The sequence below is a fragment of the Primulina tabacum genome, chromosome 1, assembly GCF_025594145.1.
Source record: "Primulina tabacum isolate GXHZ01 chromosome 1, ASM2559414v2, whole genome shotgun sequence".
Taxonomy (NCBI): domain Eukaryota; kingdom Viridiplantae; phylum Streptophyta; class Magnoliopsida; order Lamiales; family Gesneriaceae; genus Primulina; species Primulina tabacum.
Window position 1 is genome coordinate 5,887,858 of NC_134550.1, and position 22,776 is coordinate 5,910,633.

Here is a 22,776-nt window from a genome sequence, read left to right on the forward strand (position 1 = left end):
TCAAATTTATCATAAAATACAGGGTTCGAGACTTAATATACCATCTCCCAACACACAAAAATAAAAATAAAAAATAAACAAGTATCCCAAACCAAAATTCAATAAACAGCTGAAACTTAATAATATGCGAAATCAATTATGTTCCCAGCATGTGATTCACACAGTTGATGACGTTGAACACGCCAACATGCAACACCATCTTCTTCAATTGCACAGCCAACAAAAAAAAAATCGAAAATCGTAACAAAATCTGTTTATATCCATAGAGGGAATCTGAAACAAAGCACCGCAGCATACACTGGTTGTCATTGTTCCATCTACAATGTACCAGAAACCACAAAATATCAAAAGCTTTGTTCCCTTCCGCAACAAACAAACCACCATAACAAAAAGTTGCCTCTGTTTCCATCTACTACAAGATACAGATGCATATACGCTAACGTCGGCGATTCTTGGTGCCACAAAATTCGAAAAATGCACCATATCAACAAGTAGACATGTGCCAATTAGTAAAGCTTTCCAGTAGCATACAAAATAAGATTGACCATCGACATAATTTTAGCCTACAATCATCCACTCGTGGTACATTGCCTTGGCTAAATTGTCTTTACAGCTTAGCCACTTGAGATGAAGATTCAGCATTATTAATGTAACAATCGAGTTCACCATCCACGCTACTCTTTATCTCTTCTTCAGTTAAATCCTCAAGGGGATCCATTGGCAACTCTGAGCGTATGAAGTTATGCAGTAAAGTGTATGCTCTTCGTCATCCATCTGTTGAAACATTTTAAAAGTCGTTACTTAATTCATCAATTTAGAAAATCTTATGCGCACAAGATTTCACACATTGGTTTACAAAACCACATCCGTAATTATTACCGCAAAATAAGAACAAATCTCACTATTACCATCTACCAAGTTGGTTGAAAGTGCAAAAAAATAAAAAAAATCCCCTTGCTTTTCACCATGACAAAATAATTTAGGACCAAGAAAAAAACGAAGGAAAAGATCAAATCCCGCAAATTACATTGAAAATCAGCTTACAGAGGTGGATTCCCTCGAAACCCAGTTTAACAAAAACATCGATTCTTAACTTGGGGCGGCTGTTTCCCTTCACTTCTGACAAATTTCTCATCCAAATAAAATTAAATATCATCTCATATCTCTAGGTCCTGAATTTAAAATCACAGGAAATTAATAGATACTTTTTATATAAAGATAGTGTATGCAATTAATCTCATTTGGATATTGCCAATAAGCTCAATCCTTTGCCTTCCAGTTTGTGAGAATTTTGATGCCTAATGCGAGCTAACTTTAAGGAAAGTGGATCCCGAGTCTGGAGACACTCGGGTACGTTGAACCGACCATCCATATCCTTCTTTTTTGTTGATCCACCTAGCCTGACTCACTCCTTACAAATACAAATGAAAGATGTGGAAAAGAATTCGACTCTATATAATAAAGCTTGTACATATTACATGAACCATATACCTTAATATTAACATGTTCACGCTAATGTATGAATTTTGAATTTGACTATTATTGGATCAACCCCCATAATTCAGGTAGGCATAGGCTTGTTCTCTAAAAATGATCTGAAAAGAATGAAAGCTTGTCTCGGACGATGAAGAGGGACTTCATGTCCAGCTCCATTTACAGTCACTAATGTCAATCCTTGGTACACTTGGCTCCAACCACCAACCTGCATTACATATAGCAGAAGAAACACAATCGATATCAGTCAATTTACATAATGCCAATTCTCGGGATAGAACAACTACCAGTGTTCTGAAAGGGGTCAGTATAGAGGATTTATACACGTAATCTAAATAATTAGGCAAAACCAAAATAAAATATGTGAGAAGCAGGGTGTATACAACTCTAATTGTAAAATGCAAACTTAAAAATCTCAGGGAGGGGGACAGAACAATCTTTTACAAACTAGCACACGAAAAAATTTATCTATGTATGCATAAAATGCTTCCTATATTGTACAAAAGTCTATAATTTGAGACACAAACAAAACAAAGAGTGCTCAAAGTTTGGTAAATTCTACTCACTCACCTTTCCTTTATCATGCCACGGGTACCAACTTCTAACCGTCGGAAGCTTCAAAGCATCGATTGAATTACGAGTTGCAGTGACAGGAACCACTGAATCAGTATCACCACTGAAAGTGGAGACAACAAATGGCCATTAAATGTTCATCCATTACAAAGGACAGACAAGCATATATATTTCACACACAATTTTTTTTAGAAATACAAGTTTCACACTTTCAATTCATAAAGTGACTATTATAACCATCATTGCATGATATATAAAATATCTAAAATCAGACATGAAGGGAAAATAAGATTCAGAAAGGGAGAAGAAACAGGATTTTGTACCTGAATACCCAGATCCTAAGACCAGCAGCTATAAGTTCTTGATAAATAGGAAGCATTGATAGAGGAGAATCCGCCCAATAATTACCAACTATATCACTGCAAATTGAAGAGCTCTGATACAAATTATGGTCGTGATTTTTGAGCATTAGTGCATAAGCAGAGATAAGAGTTATAAGATCACCTGCATGCTTTCCATGGATAGGCAACCCCTGTCACATTAGCATGGAATGCCTTTTGAACATCAGGGAGATTGAAGTAAACTCTGGCATACTTTTCCGTACATGGATCATATCCTCTCCACATCCATGGCTATACAAGGAAGAGAAAATGACTTGGAAAGGGCAAAAAATAACACTCAACAAACATTAGAAATTTAAGGCTTATATCATGAAAGTGATTTTATTAAAATATGAATGTTTTATTATATTTAACAATGTAAAAGATCTTTTATTATATTTATCCCAATACATTTAACCTAATATAAAAAGACGATGATTTTAATCTATATAATAAGATATGATAAAGTTTTAGCCATTTTGCATCATGTCGTGCAAGCATGCTTGTCATGGCCGAACCACGTAAATGTTGTTCTTCATGGTGTGATCAACTCGATATATTTTTAAAACTACTCAAAATTCAATGACAAATTTTGTTCGATTTCAGTAGTTGACCAGGAGAATCAAGAAAAGGCTTGTCATGACAAGGAACGTATGGCCTTCACTATATGTTTGATACGCATCTTCACATGTGCATCACATGTAAATTTATGCGATTTAAAAAGTTTTCTAGAATACGATTACTTACATAGTGGCTCCTTCGGCGATTAAGTGAAGAAGTTCCATGGCAAGGGAGAGTGTAAATACTGTACGGGTCAATATTCCCCATCTCTTTATCCGAGATGTCAAGATATTTAAGGCACACTGTCGAAGGATGAGTCGCGGATCCTAAGTCACATGTTATGCGTAGCATTTTGTAAGTTGAATCTGAAATTAAACCATGAGTCCACCAATACTCAAATGTGCCGATATAGTCATGGTAATCATCAGTGACAGCATTTCCCACCTAATTAGTGACGTTTCAAACATAAAGAATAAGCCAAAGCTTCTAATATTGAACTGTTGTGACTATAATTTAATCTGAATATTGTGTAAACTATAAAATCTAATACCAGGAATCCCTTGAAATTGATCACTGGATTTTGAATTCCCTTGTTTCTTTCATACACGATTTGAGATAATTGCGGAACATAATGCCCTTAAAAGAAGAGTGGAAAGGCCAGGATTAATGTATCTGCTATTCACTGACTAACTGTTTCATATCATTGACTTGTGTATTTGAAAAGACAGAACAGTTCAAACCTGCATAGCTTTCTCCAGCAATGTAAAACTCTCTACACTTGTACTGAGGAAATCTTTCAAACCAGTTGAGCAGGAAAACATATGCGTCTTCAGCTACAAATTCATTACACCAATATCCAAGACATTCAAAAACCAAGAATGCAAAACAAAGCAGATGTTAAAGAAATCATGATTCTTTCCGCGACACAGTTTTATTTATACATACACCAGATTCATTTTGCACCGTTAAATCATGCACAGGATCACTCGCATTTACTTGGGACCAAAAGTTTTATATCAATGTTGGGGAGCAAACTGCTACCCTGTTTGGCTAAGTATTTGGTGCTCGGTTTAACATGGCACTTGAGATGTGATACTAAAAATAAAAATTGAATTGTACCAATACAATCAGTTATAACATTTGATAAAACAAGAAACAACATGTCCCACAACTATCATCATAGCCATTATCTCATACTCAATTCCCATGAGTTGCAAATTGGTGCCGTTGTCAGAAAAATGATTGTTAGGAAGCAACAATTATAGATGCCTACATGACACTTGATTTTGGCAGTTACGTGGTATAAAAGATGAGAATTACGTGGTTACTTTACTGTCAGCGATAGTTCTTGGTACAATCTCGAACATCCTTTAAGCTGCAATTGCACTTACATGTATTTCACGTATCACAGCACAGTAAAAAAAAACATATTTCCATTGCCAGGTAAGAACAGCATTCTTAAGAATCAAAATTTCAGATTCCTGAGATATTACCTGTCCTATTATCACCTGCATTATACAAATCCGATGAAGTATTTGAATATGAAAAACCAACACCAGCAGGAGACTCTAAGAAGAGCAAATTTGCCACTGCCAAAGCAAATTAAAACAATTAAGGAAATCAGAATCACATTCACACCAAAATAATTCAAAATTTCACATCAAGATCCTACATACAATAATTCCAAGAATAAGGATTGAGATAAAGGGTTTTCCCATCAGAATTGATCCGAAAAGGCCCGATTTCTTCGGAAGCTCCATAACCTATAGAAGAACACCCAGGCCCTCCATTAAGCCACAAAACCAATGGCCTCGAATCAGGGTCTCTATCTGTAGGTACCTCGGTCAACCAATAAAATAGTGCTCTCCCTGCCTGTTGATTTACAGTTACATAACCAGAATACTGATTGAATCCAACATTTGATGGCTCCCCAGGTAACTGTTTAATCCTATCATTTTCTTGTTCGATATTTAAAAGACAGAAACATTTTCCCACCAAAAATAACAACCCAAAAAGCCATATTACACATGAAACTGAGTGTGTTAAATAACCCATCACCCGATTCAGTAAAAGGGCTTTTCAAAGAGATATAAAGTAACAAAACTCAGAAATCAAAATCCTCAAAGGGTCTTCTTTTTCAATTCTCATAAAATTTATTAATCGACGAATGAATAGTGGGCTTTGTCTACCAATAAAAAAACATATGCAGGCATATATGAAGATATTATAAATCTGACAAAATTCATGGTCACAAATTCCTAAAATGTTTGAGATTTCAAGAAAAGTAAAAAATAACACAAAGAGAGTCAGCTATACAATGATAGCAAGCACAGCTGACAAGCACATGCATTGCGACATTGTGTGCCCCAGAAAACAGGGAAAATGACCTATGAATTGAGCAGTAAAAAAACCCACAAATGACCAAATCCACATAATATCACAAAGAATTCATGGGTTTACAATATTTGTAAATAAAGATTCCATTATTTAACAAAAATTGATAGATTTTTTCTTTTTCTTTTTGGTTCCAATTATCGTACCTGAGTGGCAGTGGACTCAGCTATTCCATTTTCTTAAATTTGAAAAGTTGAATTGCTCTAACTGATTGATTAACCGAAATAAAATTCTTTTTTTAAAAAAAATCAAATATTAGAGAAATCAAAAAAAAAAAATCTCTTAGAAAAATCTGTGTCTATAAGTTATAACACACACATATAAACATAGAACAATACAACTAATGTGCCTCATTCACACATGAGAACATTTTGTTTGTGGCTAATTAATTATCCAAAAGAATTATAGATGATGTTCATATTTAAGATTTTGAAAGGGAACTTCGATAAGATAAACATAACTGATTATGAGAATGAATATAGGCAAAAACTTGTGTGAGACGGTCTCACGGGTCGTATTTTGTGAGACGGATCTCTTATTTGGGTCATCCATGAAAAAATATTACTTTTTATGCTAAGAATATTACTTTTTATTGTAAATATCGGTGGAATCGATCCGTCTCACAGATAAATACTCGTGTGACCGTCTCACAAGAGACCTACTCATGAATATATTATTCCGAAATTTTTTAAAATTTTATTGCTCTTAAATTTTTTGTATATTTCTTGTCAGTTATTTGTCTATTTTTCTTGGTGAGTATATATTATCATCTTCATTTTGGATGTCTATGTTTTGTTAATAATAAAGATTCCATATTAATCTTATTTTTCACGTAATTTTCATTTAATATATTAAAATATAAACCTTTAAAATATATTTTTCGTAAAAAATGAAACATTAACTCAAATTACTAAGATTTAAAACTTATTATTTATCACTTTTGAACTTTTTCTTTTGTAGTTTGTCAAACTCTTAAAGTTATTAAACAATATATTGATGTAAATTTTTGTCGATTTCTTCCTGTATCATGAACAAAAATTGCAACCGATTCAGGTCGAACTAAAAGAGAATAACCAAAGAGTGTGTTTGTGGTTGAAAATGTATTCAATTCAAATTCAGAAGTGGTTGAGGCCTTAACATTCCATGGTTGAGTTTTCTTTAAAAATTTAATTATCAAATAATTCGGTTAACCAAGTTTTTTTTTTTTTATTATACGGAAACCAAACCGATATTATATAAAACTAAAACAAATTTTCAATTTAACAATCGGTTCAGTAGATTAATTCGATTTAACCGATATAATGCTCACTCCTAATTGCATGTACCAATACTACTGCTCTCTTGCTCTAAATATCTTGCTAATTCTTCGATCAAATGATGTTCGATTAATGCGCCAACCCAAGATTAAATTTCTGGTAATTTCCTGCTTTGTTATGTTCAAAATTTGATTGACATTCCCAAGCCAATTTGGCTTTGGTGATATCATACTCTGACAAATGTGAGAGAGACTCGGGTTCAGGCTGAACAATTTTTTTTATAAAAGAAATGGCTTTTGTATCTTGTATGTACACAAATATTTCTTGAAACAAAAGCATTCAATCACTATTCTATCATTGAATCGGGAATTTGGAATCATGAATTTCACGATTCCAAATTAATCAATCCAAATACACCCGAGGCATATTATTATCAAAAGCGATCAGAAATACATCATCCAAATAGCTTTTCATGTTTCCCGGGAATCACACAACTTGCGTAAAAAACAATGTTATGAAACAGTCTTCCTAAAAATATGATCATAATTACCAAATAAAAATTCCCCAAATATTTCAAGATTCTGGTTTCTTAGATTCAGCCTCCTTTCTCTCCATCAATTTGATAAAATTTTGAACTATGGTTTTACCTTCGGCTGTGATTATACTTTCTGGGTGGAATTGAACTCCCTACAATAATCAAGAAAAAATATTAATAATATTTAGATTTGGAAAGGAATCGTAAGAATGTGATTTCTTTCTTGTTACAATAATATATTGACATACAATGTGCTGCCGAAATACTCTTCGACACACCACAACTTGTATTTCTATAGCTGTCATGTTGCTTTTTGTGATAACATGTTACGCAACCGTGGTTGCATTCATCTACATTCTATGAATAGAATGCGCGCCCGCACAATAATTGACACATATAAATAAATCACTCCAGTTTTTTGTCTCAACATACCAATTATCCATGCAAATTCTCATGAATAAATCTTTCATTAGAAACACTTTCCTCCCTCCAACTCCCACGAAAAGTTCCATTTCAAAATAAAGACATGAAATCAGGGAAATAAATTGCTTTTGCCAGTCTAGATTAAACCACCAAAAAAGTAAGACAAAAAAAAGGTAAGTGTGACAGACGTTGCAAATCTTTATACAAAAGCAGGGTGCTTCAAATGTTGAACGAAAAAAAAAAAGCAGAGTGGAAAAAAAATAAGGTTTCTGGAATCAAAATTCCCCAAACATAGCCGAGGAAAACTACCTGTATGTGCCTATGTACTTTGTGACGAGCAGCCATTACCAATCCATCTTCTGTCCATGCAGTTATCTCAAGGACATCACTAGGAAAGCTTTCCTTCTCAATCACCAGGCTATGATATCTACCAGCAGTAAAAGGGCTGGAACAAAAATCACATCAAACGACCAATTCGAAGTGAAGAAATGTAAGATGATGTTAATACTGACTGCGTTAGATGACGCAGAAAATATACTGGTAAAGACAAATTTTTGTTACTCGCTGATTTGAGAAAATGAATACGTTGTGAAGCATACTTCAAGAGTGACAATTGATAGGCAGTAAACAGAAACTTACTTTGGTAAGCCAGCAAACAAGCCATCTTCCCCATCTTCATTGTAGTACACAAGAGAACTTTTTCCATGCACAACACCATAAGGAGATCGAACAATTTTACCTGTAAAACAGAGAGATCCATTCTAGAGGAGAAAAGAAAGAGAGAAAATAGCCCGTTTCAGAACATTTTCAAAAATTGCATCAATAGTGCCTCAAGGGCAAGCATCAGGTACATATTTCTAATGTCGCTCCATATCAAATCTAAAACACAAAGTTACATGTCTCATGGAACATGGAAGTTGAGGGGATCTCTTTAGAAATTTTGATTGTTCTATTTCAAAATACGAAACCATGACTACCAGTCCAACTTCCATGCCCACAATTAAAACGGGAATTGGACTTTAAATCCTAAACAATTTACAAATACCTAAAGGCCAAAGGCCCTAAAAATAGGGACAAGAAATAATAAGGGTGAAAGTTTGTAAATTTATGATCTAAAGCATATGAAATGACAACTGTTCTGTCATTTTCATATGGAGTTTAAACAGAACAATGATGTCCCAGAGTGATTATACTAGGAGATGGTGTCTTATTTACTACTCAATTTTTCTAAACTAGATGCATTTGGGGGGCAAGATACAAGGGTTAGGGATCACGGAGAAAACATGAAATTCTAGCCTAACAATGAATGGGTATTGAGAATAAAGCAAGCGAGTGTTACAAAAGTGCCAAGTGTAGCATGGTAGTGTCACACTTCTAGTGAACAGCCGCGTTTACAAAATAATAAATAATGTTTTGAATCAAACAAAATCTCGTTTTGCTTACTTGTACATTTATCAAATTTTTATACCAAAATATCACCGACTGCCCCCACATCATAGCAACCACATATTTACTAATACATTCTCTTCTCCAGGTTGACAAAAAGAGATGGTGAAGGCAAGGAAAGGGAAAGACAGAGGAAAAAAGACAATAAAGGCTTCTGCTTTCTAAATTTTATGCAGATATTTATTAGTTAAAATTGATGTTGAAAGTTTGCGCAAAAAAACTGAAAATGCTTAAAGATGCAGATGCTATAGTAATGGATGTATAGTAAAGGATTAGAGGTGTCAAAAGCTCAAGCTCTACACTGTCCTAGTCCCTTTAATTATACATTATTGTGGACAGTATTAAGCTTTAGTCCCAACAACGAGTTCAAGTGGAAATATGCACTTAATATTTCTTGTGGCTATTTATATTTTTGGCAATTATGACAAGTCAAAAGAGTTTAAGCTATCCAACATTCTTATCCTCGTACACCGAATTTGTTCGCAAGATATTAAGTTTTTGCAGCAACAAGGTGGTTTAAATTCTGTTTCATACTTTCCACACCCAATTTTACAATTTACAAAGATTTTGTACTTTTCGCAGTTACGACAACGAAGTCGAGCTGCAGTAATCAAGAAACTTGATCCTGCTAAGTGTTAATTCAGACCACATTCAATCACGACTTCATTTTTGGATTCACTTGATTTCCATGTTTCTATTCCATGTAAATTGTTCGCATATCATATACTTTTATTTGAACATAAAAGCAAGACAAAGGTTGATGTTTATCAATGCCATCAAAGAAAACCAAATGATGTAAATACATCACAGATAAAAAAAATAACCTCCGAACGCTTCCCCCATGCACTGTAGTCCCATACAGACACCAAATAGTGGCACCGTAGGACCAAGCTCCAACACAGTCTGTAGCGATATGCCTGAATCTTGAGGTGTACCTAATTTACAGAAAAAAAAAAAGGAGAACAACTCCTATGGTGCACAATGATAAATGACGAGTTACACAAACAACAACAAATTCTTACCAGGTCCAGGTGATATTAATACACCTCTGGGATTTTTCCTGTGAGAGAGAAATGGAGGTCTGCTATTAACCAGTCCGGTATGACAAATAATCACAATTACTATGTGTTTTGCACACAAATAAAAACAAGTCATATTAACATCATGTTATTCCCGCAAGTCCCACCTAATTTTTTGAATTGCTATGATAAATTTCCCACACCCACACAATCAATGAAAAGAAGTTCTACAGGTACTTAACAAATTTATCAATGTAATGCATCAAATGTCTCCTAGGAATTGAATACACCAAGAAGAAAATAAAGATCACCGAACATAACCATTCAATGGCAAACTCCTTACCCTTTTAGCTCATCAATGGTGAGCTCGTCATTTCTATAAACCTCAAATACACATCCCAGCTCACCCATATACTGAAAAATCCGACACAAACACAATGAACATAAGAAAAAACTGACACCATATTGAAGAGCACTCAATGTAATTGAATGAATTAGTTTAAAATACCGAGAACTCACTTGGCAGAGATTATAAGTGAAGCTATCGTAATTATCGATAACTATTATTGGATTGGCAGTTCTTTTGTGGGAAGATGAATCCACAAGGGACACAGATGTAATTTGGGAAGTTCCCTTGGCTATTCCCGCAGAAGAATACGACAACGCGTGGTGTGTGGTGGTGAAGTTGGAGCTGTAGCATTTGGTTTTGGGAGATGAAATTTGTCGTGTTCCGGTAAGAGAAAGGGATTGCTTGAGATAAGCAGAAGGGGTAGTGGTGAGGCTGGCCATCGCGGCGGAGTACGGTGGCGCCGTCGGATAATCAGTCACCAAGTCTTCTGACTAGGGTTGTTTAATTATTACTTTCTGGCACCGAATAATAAATTTGACGTTTTTCCACAAATGTTTATGTTGCATTTGTTCTATTAAGCTCGTAGTTTTTTAATTATTATTTTTGTTGAATTTGGTTGTGTGAATTTATTTTTCCTATTTATCTTTGGGTTGCATTGGGTTGAGTTGGGTTAGTCCGGATTTAGGAAGCATCATATCGGAGTTTTGTAGCAAGAATCTCGAATCCATCATTCTATGCACAAACGAATCTCTACTCGCGAAATAAATCAAAGAAACCTTAAAAGACCAATCCAAAGAAGTTTGATTCTTCCTCGAGCCAAGAAGTTCATATCCTTGTATCATCAATACAAAGAATTACATAATAGACAATGCTAAAATTTGCAAAAATGAACTTCACACCCATGAATAAACTATTGAAACATGAAGATATTAACATGTGGTCTAACTAAGTGCAATTCAACACATAATGGTGGATCTAAGCTCTGATATTATGTTAAGATTGAGACTTTGACTTAACTCAACTCAAAAAACTTGCTCAAGAGAGAAGAATTGTCTAAATCAATATATACAATTACCAGGTATTTTATCTGAACGACGGCGAAACGTTAATAAATTTTCAAAATGTTAATTAGTCAATGATATTAATTATATACTGAAATAATGAGACTTAATATAATAATAATAATAATAATAGTAATAATCACAAAATGAATTAATAATAGGTCAATAATGTTGAAAAAAAGGAAAGAAAGTAACCTATGAAGGATAAGGAGAGAACACCAGGTTTCTAGAGGATCGTGACAGCTTACGACCCAAAGTTCATGAATCACGTGATAATTTGAAATTTATTTTTAAAAAAATTTCAAAATAAATTACAAATGACAATACCATTGGAGACTTTGAATTAACCAAGGAGGATTAAATTTGGATTTGAAATCTACAGCACAAATCCCCCATAGCATGACTGGGAGGTAAGTCGATGTTGGATACAAGTGACGGAACCAGGAATCTGGCTCTGCCCGGATTATAATTTTAAACTCTAGAATTTTTTAATATTTTAAATTGATCTATCCGAACTAATATCATGTTAATCCAAAATTATACAAAATTTACATATAATTTTTTTTTAAAAAAAATTGGGCTGTCGGAGCCGAGGATACATGTACCTCCGCCCGTGATCGGACATGTGTGTGCCATGTGCAGGGCAGCCACGTCAGCCATGTGGACACCACCCACGAGCCCAGTGTAAAGGAAGAATTCACATTTGACTAGATGTAATCTAGATGAACGTAATCAGCCTTTAAGAGGAAATTTATAAAATAACTTTAATAAATATCCCAACCAACACGCCACTTCAATATATAGGGTGCCACGTGGGCAAACGCATGGGTGCTCGTGACTAGATGTGTGGATGCCAATTCATTGGCAATATACACATCACATGATTTCCATGCATTTTGAATCCGTCAAATATCATTATTTTATTAGCTAAATTATTTCAAAATTCAATTATTAATGTAATTTTTTTAACTAAAAGAATAAAAATGAATATGGATTTTTTTTAGAATGTCGTGAATATGGAATTTGATTTTGTTGATGAATTTCAAATGAACCATTTATTTAAATTTTATTGTAATTATTATTGAAATTGTATAATTTGAAATATAATGGATTCGAAATTGTATAATCCAAATTTAGAGGTGGGATTCTATGATATTTATAGAAAAATTAATTCCTTATTAATATTATTTGTTTTACAAAAAAAAATGGTATTCTACTACATACTTATTTCTGTCAAGTCAAAAAGACTTCAATTGCCCACGACAACCTCCCTTTCGCCGCCGCCCACCCGAAGGCAACCGAATGACTTTGTAAAAACCCTCGTCAGCTGCCATCTCAACCTTAAATTTGATTGTACCACGCTCCACAGTCTCCGGCCACTGCCCCCAACACCACCACCCTTACCACAGACACTCAACACTTCCTTCCCCGGCGCTGCCCGTTCCCTCCTCAGCCTCTGCTTGATCTCGCTGAGATCCATCTCGGGCTTGAACTTCACGGGACCGAACATGAACATTCTTCTCCTTGATTTCGCCGACATGGAAGTCAGTGCGGAGATGTTCACACTCTGCACACGATTACTGCGCGGAGTAGAGAACCGGGACGAGCCCGAGTAACGTCGACATGATATATCATCTCCGTTTTCTTTCCGAGCAGTTATGGATGATCTACGGAAAGAGTGAGATCTCAGGTTGGCGAAGTAGTCTCTCTTCTGAAACTCTTTCAGGCTCAGCTCTTCTTCTTTCTTTTCCTCGTGGATGATTTTTCCGCAGAAAACCACCCCTTGGTTGGAGAAAACAGGCGGGGTTTGGGATGTGAAAAACTCGAAAAGCTGATCCTTACTTCTCGGGCTGTGTTGAAGGGATCGGGGCGAGTTGTTATCTTGGAGCGGAAGATTGCTGAAGGAGAGCCTACTAGCTGCTTCTTCTTCTTCAACATGCATCATATCTCCCATTGTTCTCAGATTTCAAGACAGTGTGAAACTAAATTGTGAGAGAGAGATATTATGGAATCAGGTTTTTTGGGGTATGGCATTACATGAAGTGGTAAACCTATAAATAAATATATATATATATATATACACACACACACGACCACATCCTGTATATATACGTCAAGGTTTAGGAAGTTTCTTACGTACGTGACATTCTAATATTTTTTATCATAATTATATATATATATATATATATATATATATTTGTGTTCCTATTTAAAAAAATAAGAAAGAATGTGTTCTTAAAATTCATTTTTTGTAATATCCGATTTATTAATAATATAGATTTTTTTGAGTCATTTAATATAGATTTTACAATGGTGATAAATAGACATAATTTTCACATTGAAAATGAACCACCAAGAATGAATCTAATAAATATTATAATCTCTGTGTGTTTATTTTTTTGCTAATATAATTATGATAATGAGAATTAGGGTTTTAAATCCTATCAGAATGCTTGCTTAACAATAATGGCATCGATTTTGTATATTTGTCTCATTGCACTTTTTGGTCATAAATGTTTGTTCAAATTTCAGTCTTGATCTAATATATTTATTTTCTATTTTTATTTTTATTTTTTAATCATTTTTCCGACATGATATAGATGCGATGTTAAATGACGTCAACGTAACATTCACGTGTTTTATCAGCACTCTTGTTAAAAAAACTAAAATTACAATATATATTTATGTGTGTGTGTATATACATACATATATGTCTAATATTGAAATTTAACTACATAGAAGATCAAAAAACGCAAATAGACGGAAAAAAAAAAAGAATCAAATTTGTAATTTTCCCTAACATTTCAAAAAGAAATTTTTTTTTCCAACAAAAAAAACTTTGGAAACCAAATGCACTGTTACTATGAAAATGTTAGTCAAGGATATAATTAATGAGAGTTACTAGAAGAAGAAGAATAATAAATAATAAGCGCAAAATAATTAATAAAGTTGAAAATTTAGGAAAGGAAATTAACACGAGAGAAATATAGCATGGCTTCTAGAGTTCAGAATCATTGAAAACATTCCGCAATATCAAATTTCAAAATCATTAAATTACAATAAAATAGTACAACAGTGACGGACTGGTGTCAGTTTAATGTTAGAAAACAATTTAGACATCGTGGTTTTTTAAATCCTAAATTTATTTTAATATTAACACTCATTATTTGTGGGTCTCATTGTCCACTCATTCATATTTATTCTTATTTTAGATTAAATAAATACATTTTTCAATTTTATTTACATAATTTAAATAATTATTACTTAAAATAAATATTATTATTATTTTTAAGCATGTAATACTTAAAATTATTTCATATTATTTTACGAGTGTAATTTATTTAAAATTAAAATATTATTATAAATTTGAAATGAATTAGTACAACAAAAAAAAAAATACTTGCATTAAATTAAAAAATAACATTAAATAAAGCATTCCGAAATATTAAAATATTAATTCAATTATAATTGTTTTAATATTTTAAATATGTTTAACTAAGTTGGTATGAAGTTTGTGATATACTTGACTATCACGTAGTTCAGAATTTGTCCGAAAATAATCATGAAATTCTCGGTTTGACCCGGGACGAGTTGTGCGGGTTCATTCCCTTCATCGTTGTATCAATTTGTCACGCGACCTCCCTAATATTCAACAATCATGTTGTGCCAAATAATACATGTTAACAAATATGTTTTAACTTTTTCATATACCAATAACGAGCTGTACCTCTAACATTTGCCTATCAAACTTAGAGCACCTCAAATCTCGTCCGACATATTTTCTTGTAGCATCTTGTCTTTCTTTAAACAACCTCTATTTGGATACTCTGGGAAAAAAAAACCTTCACAAAAATAGCTCATTCCGGATTTAATTCATCTGTTAGATAATATTCTTTTGTAATATATTGAATGTCGTTCATCGTGAAATTAACCACCGGTGCATGTCTTTGTAAGACATAATTGAATATGAGATATTCGTATCACATTAATTTCATTACGTGAATCGGTGACACCTGCAAATACATATCATATCCATATTAAGTTTTGACACGTGATTGTTTCAAAATTTAAACCTCTCAGACCTTGTACAATAAAATAATAATTGTTTTTAAAAAAAATTAAACGTTGGAATAATTTTTTAAAAATTAAAAACAAAATAATAAAAAAATAAAATGAAAATAAATGAGCAGCGTGAATTTATTTAAAAAAAAATATCAGCGTGGCCGTTCAAACATATGAACGCCCAACACCCACTGAAAATGGTTCAAATAATACCTACGTGAGTGTACTCATCCATCCAATCATCCACACTCCTACTTCAACACAGGGTACGTGCAAATTGAGTAATGTTACATGTACAATTAATTTTATACAACAATTCTTACAACACAAAAAATTCAATACAAAAATTTATTTATTAAAATCTCACGATAAATTCAATACAATATCTCACAAAATAATAGTAAAATCTCGTGATATAATAACAAAATCTCATGATATAATTGTTATAAATATCGTTATACGATATTGATATTTTGGTTGTACCTTTGGCATTGTTCTTGCAAATTAACCTTGAAACACGAGCTAGTTATGCGACTAATTGCAACAGACTCTCGCTTGAAAAGTCTAAAAACGTAAATGCATCTTCCATTTTTTTTAGAAAATTTAATTCTCGTGTTTAAAATAAAATCAAGCACTTTTACACTGGTTGTAAGGGTCTTTATTTTAAAAAACACACAAAGTTTTAAATACAATAAATTTTAGAAATTAGGTTTTTCGTTTTTTTATAATTTTTACACTGGGTACCGATACAATTTGCTCTGCATGCATGCATGCATATGCCTTGTTGGAACATTAAGTTTACTTAAACCTTATACGGGCTAACTTACTTCGGCAAATTCGTAATTAGAGTGAACTAGCAACTTGTAAAACTTCTCCTGGTTTTCCTTCTCAGTTCAAATTATGCTTTCTGTTCGTCAAAATCACTGATTTATTTTCCTTCTGGTTTCTCTAAACTACGACTGTCTTAATTAGTACATGATATTTAAATTGCAACACACTTGATCATCAAGTCGAAGAAGAAGGAACCCGCCAATCGACTTTAATCAATCCACCTTTTGCCGCCGCCGCCCACCGGAAGGCAACCGAATGACTTCGTCAACACTCTCGTCAGATGCCATTTCAACCTTAAATTTGATCGTACCACGCTCCATAGTCTCCGGTCACTGCCACCGCTCACCACTTCCTTCCCCGGCGCCGCCGCGGGTTCCCTCCTCAATCTCTGCTTTATCTCGCTCAGATCCATCTCGGACTTGAACTTCACGAGCCCGAACATGAACATTCTTCTCCTCGATTTCGCCGACATGGAAGTCAGTGCGGTGATGTTCACAGTCTGCACGCGATAACTCGGGGTAGTAGAGAAACGGGACGAGCCCGAGTAACGTCTTAATGAGATATCATCTCCGTTTTCTTTCCGAGCAGTTATGGCGGATCTACGGAAAGAGTTAGATCTCAGGTTGGCGAAGTAGTCTCTCTTCCGATACTCGTTCAGCTCTTCTTGATCTTCTTCTTCACCCTGGCGGATCATTTTTCCGCATAAAACGACACCTTGGCTGGAGTAAATGGGCAGCGTTTGGGATGTGAAAAACTCGAAAAACTGATCGGTACTTGGGGGTGATGTGTTTCTCGGGCTGTGTTGAACTATGGTTCGCTGTCGCGGTCGCGGAGATCGGAACGGATGCTACCGTTCCAGTTACAGTGAAATTTCGCGGAACGATCGCGGACCGGTATTTTAAAAAAATATTATAAATATATAAAAATTAAAAATTTTGGAAAATATTTAGAAATATGAAAATTAAAATAAATATCATTTAAATAGATTATTTGATGTAAATAAGAAATTAAAATATTTTTAAAATTTTATTAACAATTTAATGAACACAATTTATATCGTCATTATATTTAAAATATTTCCAACAATATCAAAAATTAAATATACTATTAAAAATTATTTGTATTTAATTAATTAAAACTTTAAAATATTTTTGATTGGATATATATAAGTTCGTACAAATTTGAATCAATTTAGAGTGATGGACTAATAATAAGCATCAATCTTATATAAAATGATGTTACAAATTATTTAACATCAATTAAAATATAAATATTTTATAATTAACTTAGTTTTTTTCACACTTTGTAACGAAAATTTCTCAATAGAAATAGTTGACTTGCGGTCTCTTCTTTACGCACAGATTTTTTGTTCTTGTTGCAGCTGTACAAATCTCTTCCGTTCCGTGCCGTTCCGCGTGTCCCGTTCCGTTCCGCCGTTAAATCCCCGTTTTCGGTATATGAAACGCCGATACAAGCCATCAACCTACACACCCCGGAACCTCGTCAAGGTTCCTTGCGTTCCGGTTCCGGAACGCCCGTTCTGACCGTTCCGTTCCCGTTTCATCCAACCATGATTGCATCCAATGTAAAAGAGTGTGCCTCTTCTACACATAACCGTTCCGCTCAGCCGTTCCGTTCCGTATCGACGTTAAATCGCCGCTAAAAAGTCGAAGAACAGCGCTACAAAACAATCACCGATTTGCCCTGGAACTTTGGAACGGCGGTCACCGTTCCAGTTCCGGAACGGCCGTTCCGGCGAACCATGTGTTGAAGGGATCCCGAATAGGAATCTCCCAGCTGAAGATTGCTGAAGGAGAGCCTACTCACTTCTTCTTCAACATGCAAGTCTCCCATTGTTGTCAGATTTCAAGACGCAGAGTGAAAATTTCGAGAGATATATATGGAAGGCTTTTCTAGGTATGGTGGAAGTGGAAGGGTCGTATACTACCTCTATATATATACAACCCCTGCATACGTCAAAGGGTCGAAGAAGTTTCCTACTACATATCTTTAAAAAAAAAAATCATGTTAAGCTTCAAAAAAATTAAAAAAAAGAAAAAGAAATTGGTAACCAAATGCACTCCTACTATCAAAATGTTAGTCAAGGATAGAAATAACGAGACTTACTAGAAGAATAGGAGAAAGCACAAAATAAATAATATATTATATAGGTCAATAAAGTTGAAAAATTAATTGTGGTAGGCTGGTAGCTTGGAAAGGAAAAAGACTAGGAGAAAAGATGGTTTCGAGAGGATCGTGACATCTAATTACGAATGAGACTATATTATTAACGTGTCAAACCAAAGTTTAGGATCATTGATTTATCATGCATTGAAAAGATACATGGTCCTACGGTTTCTATATATTTTCAACAGATTCTAGAATTACATTACGAATAACAATGTTGACGGCTTTGATACGTGTCTAATCAAGGGTTAATTGTACCAGCATCTCTTATAAAATTTCAAAAAAATAAAAATTAAAATGAAAAACTAACTGTATAAAATTAATTGCCTTTAAAATCCTCACCCTTTAATTTTTTTTTAAAACATATGATATGTTTCTCTCCTTTTGTGATTTTGGTTATATGTGGTGTTAAATTTCAGTGTTAGAATATATATTCTATTTTTAGAAATTTCAGTCAATTTTCATCGAGTTCTGATATGAAAATATACGTCATCATCATATTAATATCAGAATGGTACTAAGTAAGAAAAAGGTCTAAAATTTTAAATTTAAAAAAAAAAAAAACAAAGAGAGATGACTAAGATCAAAAGTTCGACAACAGAGAAAAACAAAACCACGAACAAGCAAAAACGACAAAATCAAAAATGCAATTTTCCCTATGCCTATTCATATTTTTTTACACTTTCTACGAAGGCTTGGTGCAATCAGCCCGAGTGTTTAATGTAGGAAAATAATTTAGAGAATAATCGTTGCATCGAGATGGAGTTCATGGTTTCGGTTGTGATGATATCATTTACGTCTGTACCGCACTACCGCTCCTTGTGAAGTAGATCTCGCATCCAACCAAGTTTTTGACAAGGGAACGGGATGCAAAATGGCTTGAAATCTTATATAGAAGCAAGAGTATAATTTAATTTTCATTCTTGAATCGATATTTTCTCGCTTATGGCGCTAGCGAGCTCTTCGACGGTAAATCACCTCACAACATATGACGGTTGTATTTCAAGGTAGAACCATTTCCAAACTCGAAATCTATGAACCATAAAGGTTAAATATAACCCTTGCGAAATAACAGATGACTCGAAATCAAGTGCATATTCTCAAGATTTTGAATGAAAGGTTTTATGTTTGTTTTTTAGAAATTTTGATTTATGATTCTCTTCTTGGTAGAACTTTTTGTTGTTATTTCGTCATTAATTACTTCGGCGATTACTAATTATAAAGTAATATATATCAATAAACTTCGGTAAAAACACAAGCGAAATAAAACATTATTTTTTACTTCAAAATTTAAAAAATACGGACTTCACTTCTAATTTTTTTGTAACATTTTATTTTGATACAGTAGTTTTGATGAACTAAAAAATTAAAAATAAATAAAAATTCATATTCGTTGAAGTAAAAAAAATAAACCATTAATTTATCCCAAAAGAGCTATTACCCAAAACTCAATCGGCCGTAACCCCATTCTTCCCCAAACCCGTCACCTTTCTTTCCTCACCATAATCGGATCGTGCAGTCACCGGATCGGAGCAGCAACCACCGTAGAAGGTAGCTGAAACGTAACGGCCAGTAAAGTTGATAAAAAAATACTTTCTCCTGTCTGTCTTCCAAGAGACGCCTCCAAATCTATCATCAGATGTTTATTTATTGCACAAATGCAGACAAATCGTTGATGAAATTTAGGTTGATCCTTAAAGACTTTGGATATTTTACTTTTAATAAATCCCTTTGTTCCGATTAATGGTCTACCCTCGAATTATTGGAGTCTACGTTTATTTGGTCTTTTCTGTTTGAAGTTTCAAGTTTTCGGAATTTGCGAGGTAAAAGATTTACTTCAAGCATAGTACTATTAGTTTCCCAAGTAATGACAGCATCAGACATGAAGAATTTTGTGTCAACCTCTCATCGGGAGGTCATATCATGTTCATCTCATGAATGTTACATGTAATTTGTGTTAAAGTTTCGGACGCTTAATGTGAATTGGTTGCGTTAATAAGAAAAAAATTATTTCAATGTTTGCAGGTTCGATATAAGTTATGGATTCTCGAACTCGGAAACCTTACTCGTATTTCATCTTCACCTTAGTGTTGCTTTCACAAACATGCTTGTGATGGAGTTGGTTCTTTTCGTCTAGGGAAAAGATCGATAATAGCAATAAATTTTCTGGGAACAAGGTGATGGATAGAAATGGCAATTCTGAATTTTCCATAGAATCATTCAACGACCCGAATGGCTTGGCATTGGTCGAGAATGCTAGGAACAAAATGCTCGCCCCAAATTCTTGCTGGCAAGCTGCTTATCAGAAGGTGTTTGAAGGATGTTCAAAGACTCTTGCTGATGAAGAGTCGAGGACTAGATTAGCTTGGCATTTGAGCGATTGCTTTCAACGCCTCACGGGTCGTACCCCTCTTCCTCATTGTGACGAAAATTCGGTAATGAAGAAATGTCTGAAAAATCTTGATGTGGAATCTCACAAGATTTTTCTTGAATACTTTCTTGAAACCAACTCAATCTGCCATCATTGTGTTTATGTGATGAGAGGTTCTTAATTTGCCTCCAAATTTTGTAGGGCTAACACGTTTAAGATGCCCAATTGGCAAAGATGGTCGTGACTTATCACGACATATTCCTGACCAGTTGGAAACAATGTGTAGAGACATCATCTGCCTTATCCCATACGACACTATGTAAGAGTTTAATTATTTATTGGTTTCTACTACATACTAGTCAATGCTATATTTTCATTTTTGCAGGTACCATTGGATCTTGACTATCATCAATGAAGATAAAAATATGATATATTTATTGGACTCTACTGCTAACAGAAACCGAGACGATGCATGAAAAACTATAGTGACAAATTAAAGTAGTAGATTATGTTGATTTTGAATGCATTTACTTATAAATATGAAAAAAAAATTTACTTTTTCAAATGTAGTGGAGTCAAAATGTACAATGACTCGAAGGGTGTTTCTCAAATGCCATGTTTTAAACAATTGACGGTATGAATTGTGCCTATGTATAAGACATGAATGGATTGTTCTTATTATTTGGATTGTGATTGTTACATTAACTTTTCAATTTCATTATATATAGGATAATCTAAAACAAAGTACGTGGTTCTGTTGAATGTAGATATTGTGTGATGAGATACATGAAAAAGATAATTGAATATGAAAATACACAGTTGGAGAAGATGATAAGTTTCTTCTTTATTATATGCTTTGGTTTATTATTGAGATAAACTGTTGTCATTGGGATATGTGCACATTAAATCTATATAATTATTAATTATGGAATTTTTGCTATTAGAATTAATGGTTGTGATAATTTGTTTCCGTTGGGATATATATGCATATGGTAATATGCATTTTATGATAATTGATATGTTGTTTTGCCCTATATTTTGTCGTTTATGATATGCTTAGTTTTTTTTTTGTTTATATGCATATGATTTGGTCTTTATTTGTGACAGTGGTGTTTATGATATATGCTCGTTTTATTGTTTTTTTGTTGATATCAGTTTTTGTAAAGATTTGCCTTTAGAAGCTAGATTAATATATAATTTCAGTGTCTTGATTTCATAATCTAGAATTATTGTGTAGATTGAAGTGTGAAATCTCCTAAAAATTAAGCTGAAATATATTCTGAAACTGACTCCGAATAATGCATTCTCATTTGTGGATATTGTCATTTTTTTTTGGATGAATGATCTTATTAATCTAATGCATCTTGTATTTTTTATATTTCAGTTTGCAGTATCAATCAATAACCAATATTACAATCAATCTCAATATGATGAAGTCAGAAGTGAATGGGGCGAATTCGTCTACTCTTATGTAGGTGCTTAAATGGATCACGTCATTGTGCATTTTAGGATATACTTGTGGATATACACTTTTGGTTTTGTGGATATACTTGTAGATATATCCACACAAAAAAATAATAATAATAATAAAAATAAAAAATACTAATAATTAGAGAGACCCTGAATACCTTGAGAAAAAACACACTTCAGTTATTCGAAAAATTAAATAAAATATTCATCCTAGAAATATTTATTCGTCCAATCGAAATTATAATTCGATTCAGTCGAATTAACAATAATATGTTTTTGGATTTAATCTAGAATATGGAAAATTTTAATGTATATATAATAATATCATGTGACACTAGTTTATCGGTGGATGGATATGTAAAGG

The 22,776-nt window shown here is 33.6% G+C and overlaps 3 protein-coding genes and 1 long non-coding RNA gene across 5 annotated transcripts; 1 reads left to right on the forward strand and 3 right to left on the reverse strand.

Moving 5' to 3' along the window:
- Positions 1-1,436: 1,436 nt before the first annotated feature.
- LOC142537383 (serine carboxypeptidase-like 26) lies at positions 1,437-5,427 on the reverse strand. Its single transcript, XM_075642922.1, has 9 exons — positions 4,685-5,427; positions 4,502-4,597; positions 3,749-3,841; positions 3,559-3,644; positions 3,195-3,452; positions 2,572-2,699; positions 2,391-2,486; positions 2,065-2,170; positions 1,437-1,702 (listed from the first exon to the last, which is right to left on the reverse strand). The coding sequence occupies exons 1-9, from the start codon at positions 5,061-5,063 to the stop codon at positions 1,562-1,564; spliced, it is 1,383 nt and encodes a 460-aa protein (XP_075499037.1). The 5' UTR covers positions 5,064-5,427; the 3' UTR covers positions 1,437-1,561.
- A 1,567-nt stretch (positions 5,428-6,994) lies between these two features.
- On the reverse strand, positions 6,995-10,989 carry LOC142537395 (anthranilate synthase beta subunit 2, chloroplastic-like). Its single transcript, XM_075642930.1, has 7 exons — positions 10,601-10,989; positions 10,425-10,495; positions 10,085-10,122; positions 9,887-9,997; positions 8,256-8,355; positions 7,926-8,061; positions 6,995-7,345 (listed from the first exon to the last, which is right to left on the reverse strand). The coding sequence occupies exons 1-7, from the start codon at positions 10,868-10,870 to the stop codon at positions 7,232-7,234; spliced, it is 840 nt and encodes a 279-aa protein (XP_075499045.1). The 5' UTR covers positions 10,871-10,989; the 3' UTR covers positions 6,995-7,231.
- Positions 10,990-12,740: 1,751 nt separating this feature from the next.
- On the reverse strand, positions 12,741-13,445 carry LOC142556680 (uncharacterized). The gene has a single exon (XM_075668167.1). The coding sequence runs from the start codon at positions 13,443-13,445 to the stop codon at positions 12,741-12,743; it is 705 nt and encodes a 234-aa protein (XP_075524282.1).
- Positions 13,446-20,011: 6,566 nt separating this feature from the next.
- LOC142537406 (uncharacterized) lies at positions 20,012-22,498 on the forward strand. 2 transcript variants are annotated; one of them, XR_012818550.1, is made up of 3 exons: positions 20,012-20,257; positions 20,597-21,097; positions 21,144-22,498. It is a non-coding gene; the product is annotated as an uncharacterized LOC142537406 (long non-coding RNA). The 2 variants fall into 2 exon arrangements; XR_012818555.1 differs by having other exon boundaries at positions 20,597-21,006.
- The last annotated feature ends 278 nt before the right edge of the window (positions 22,499-22,776 follow it).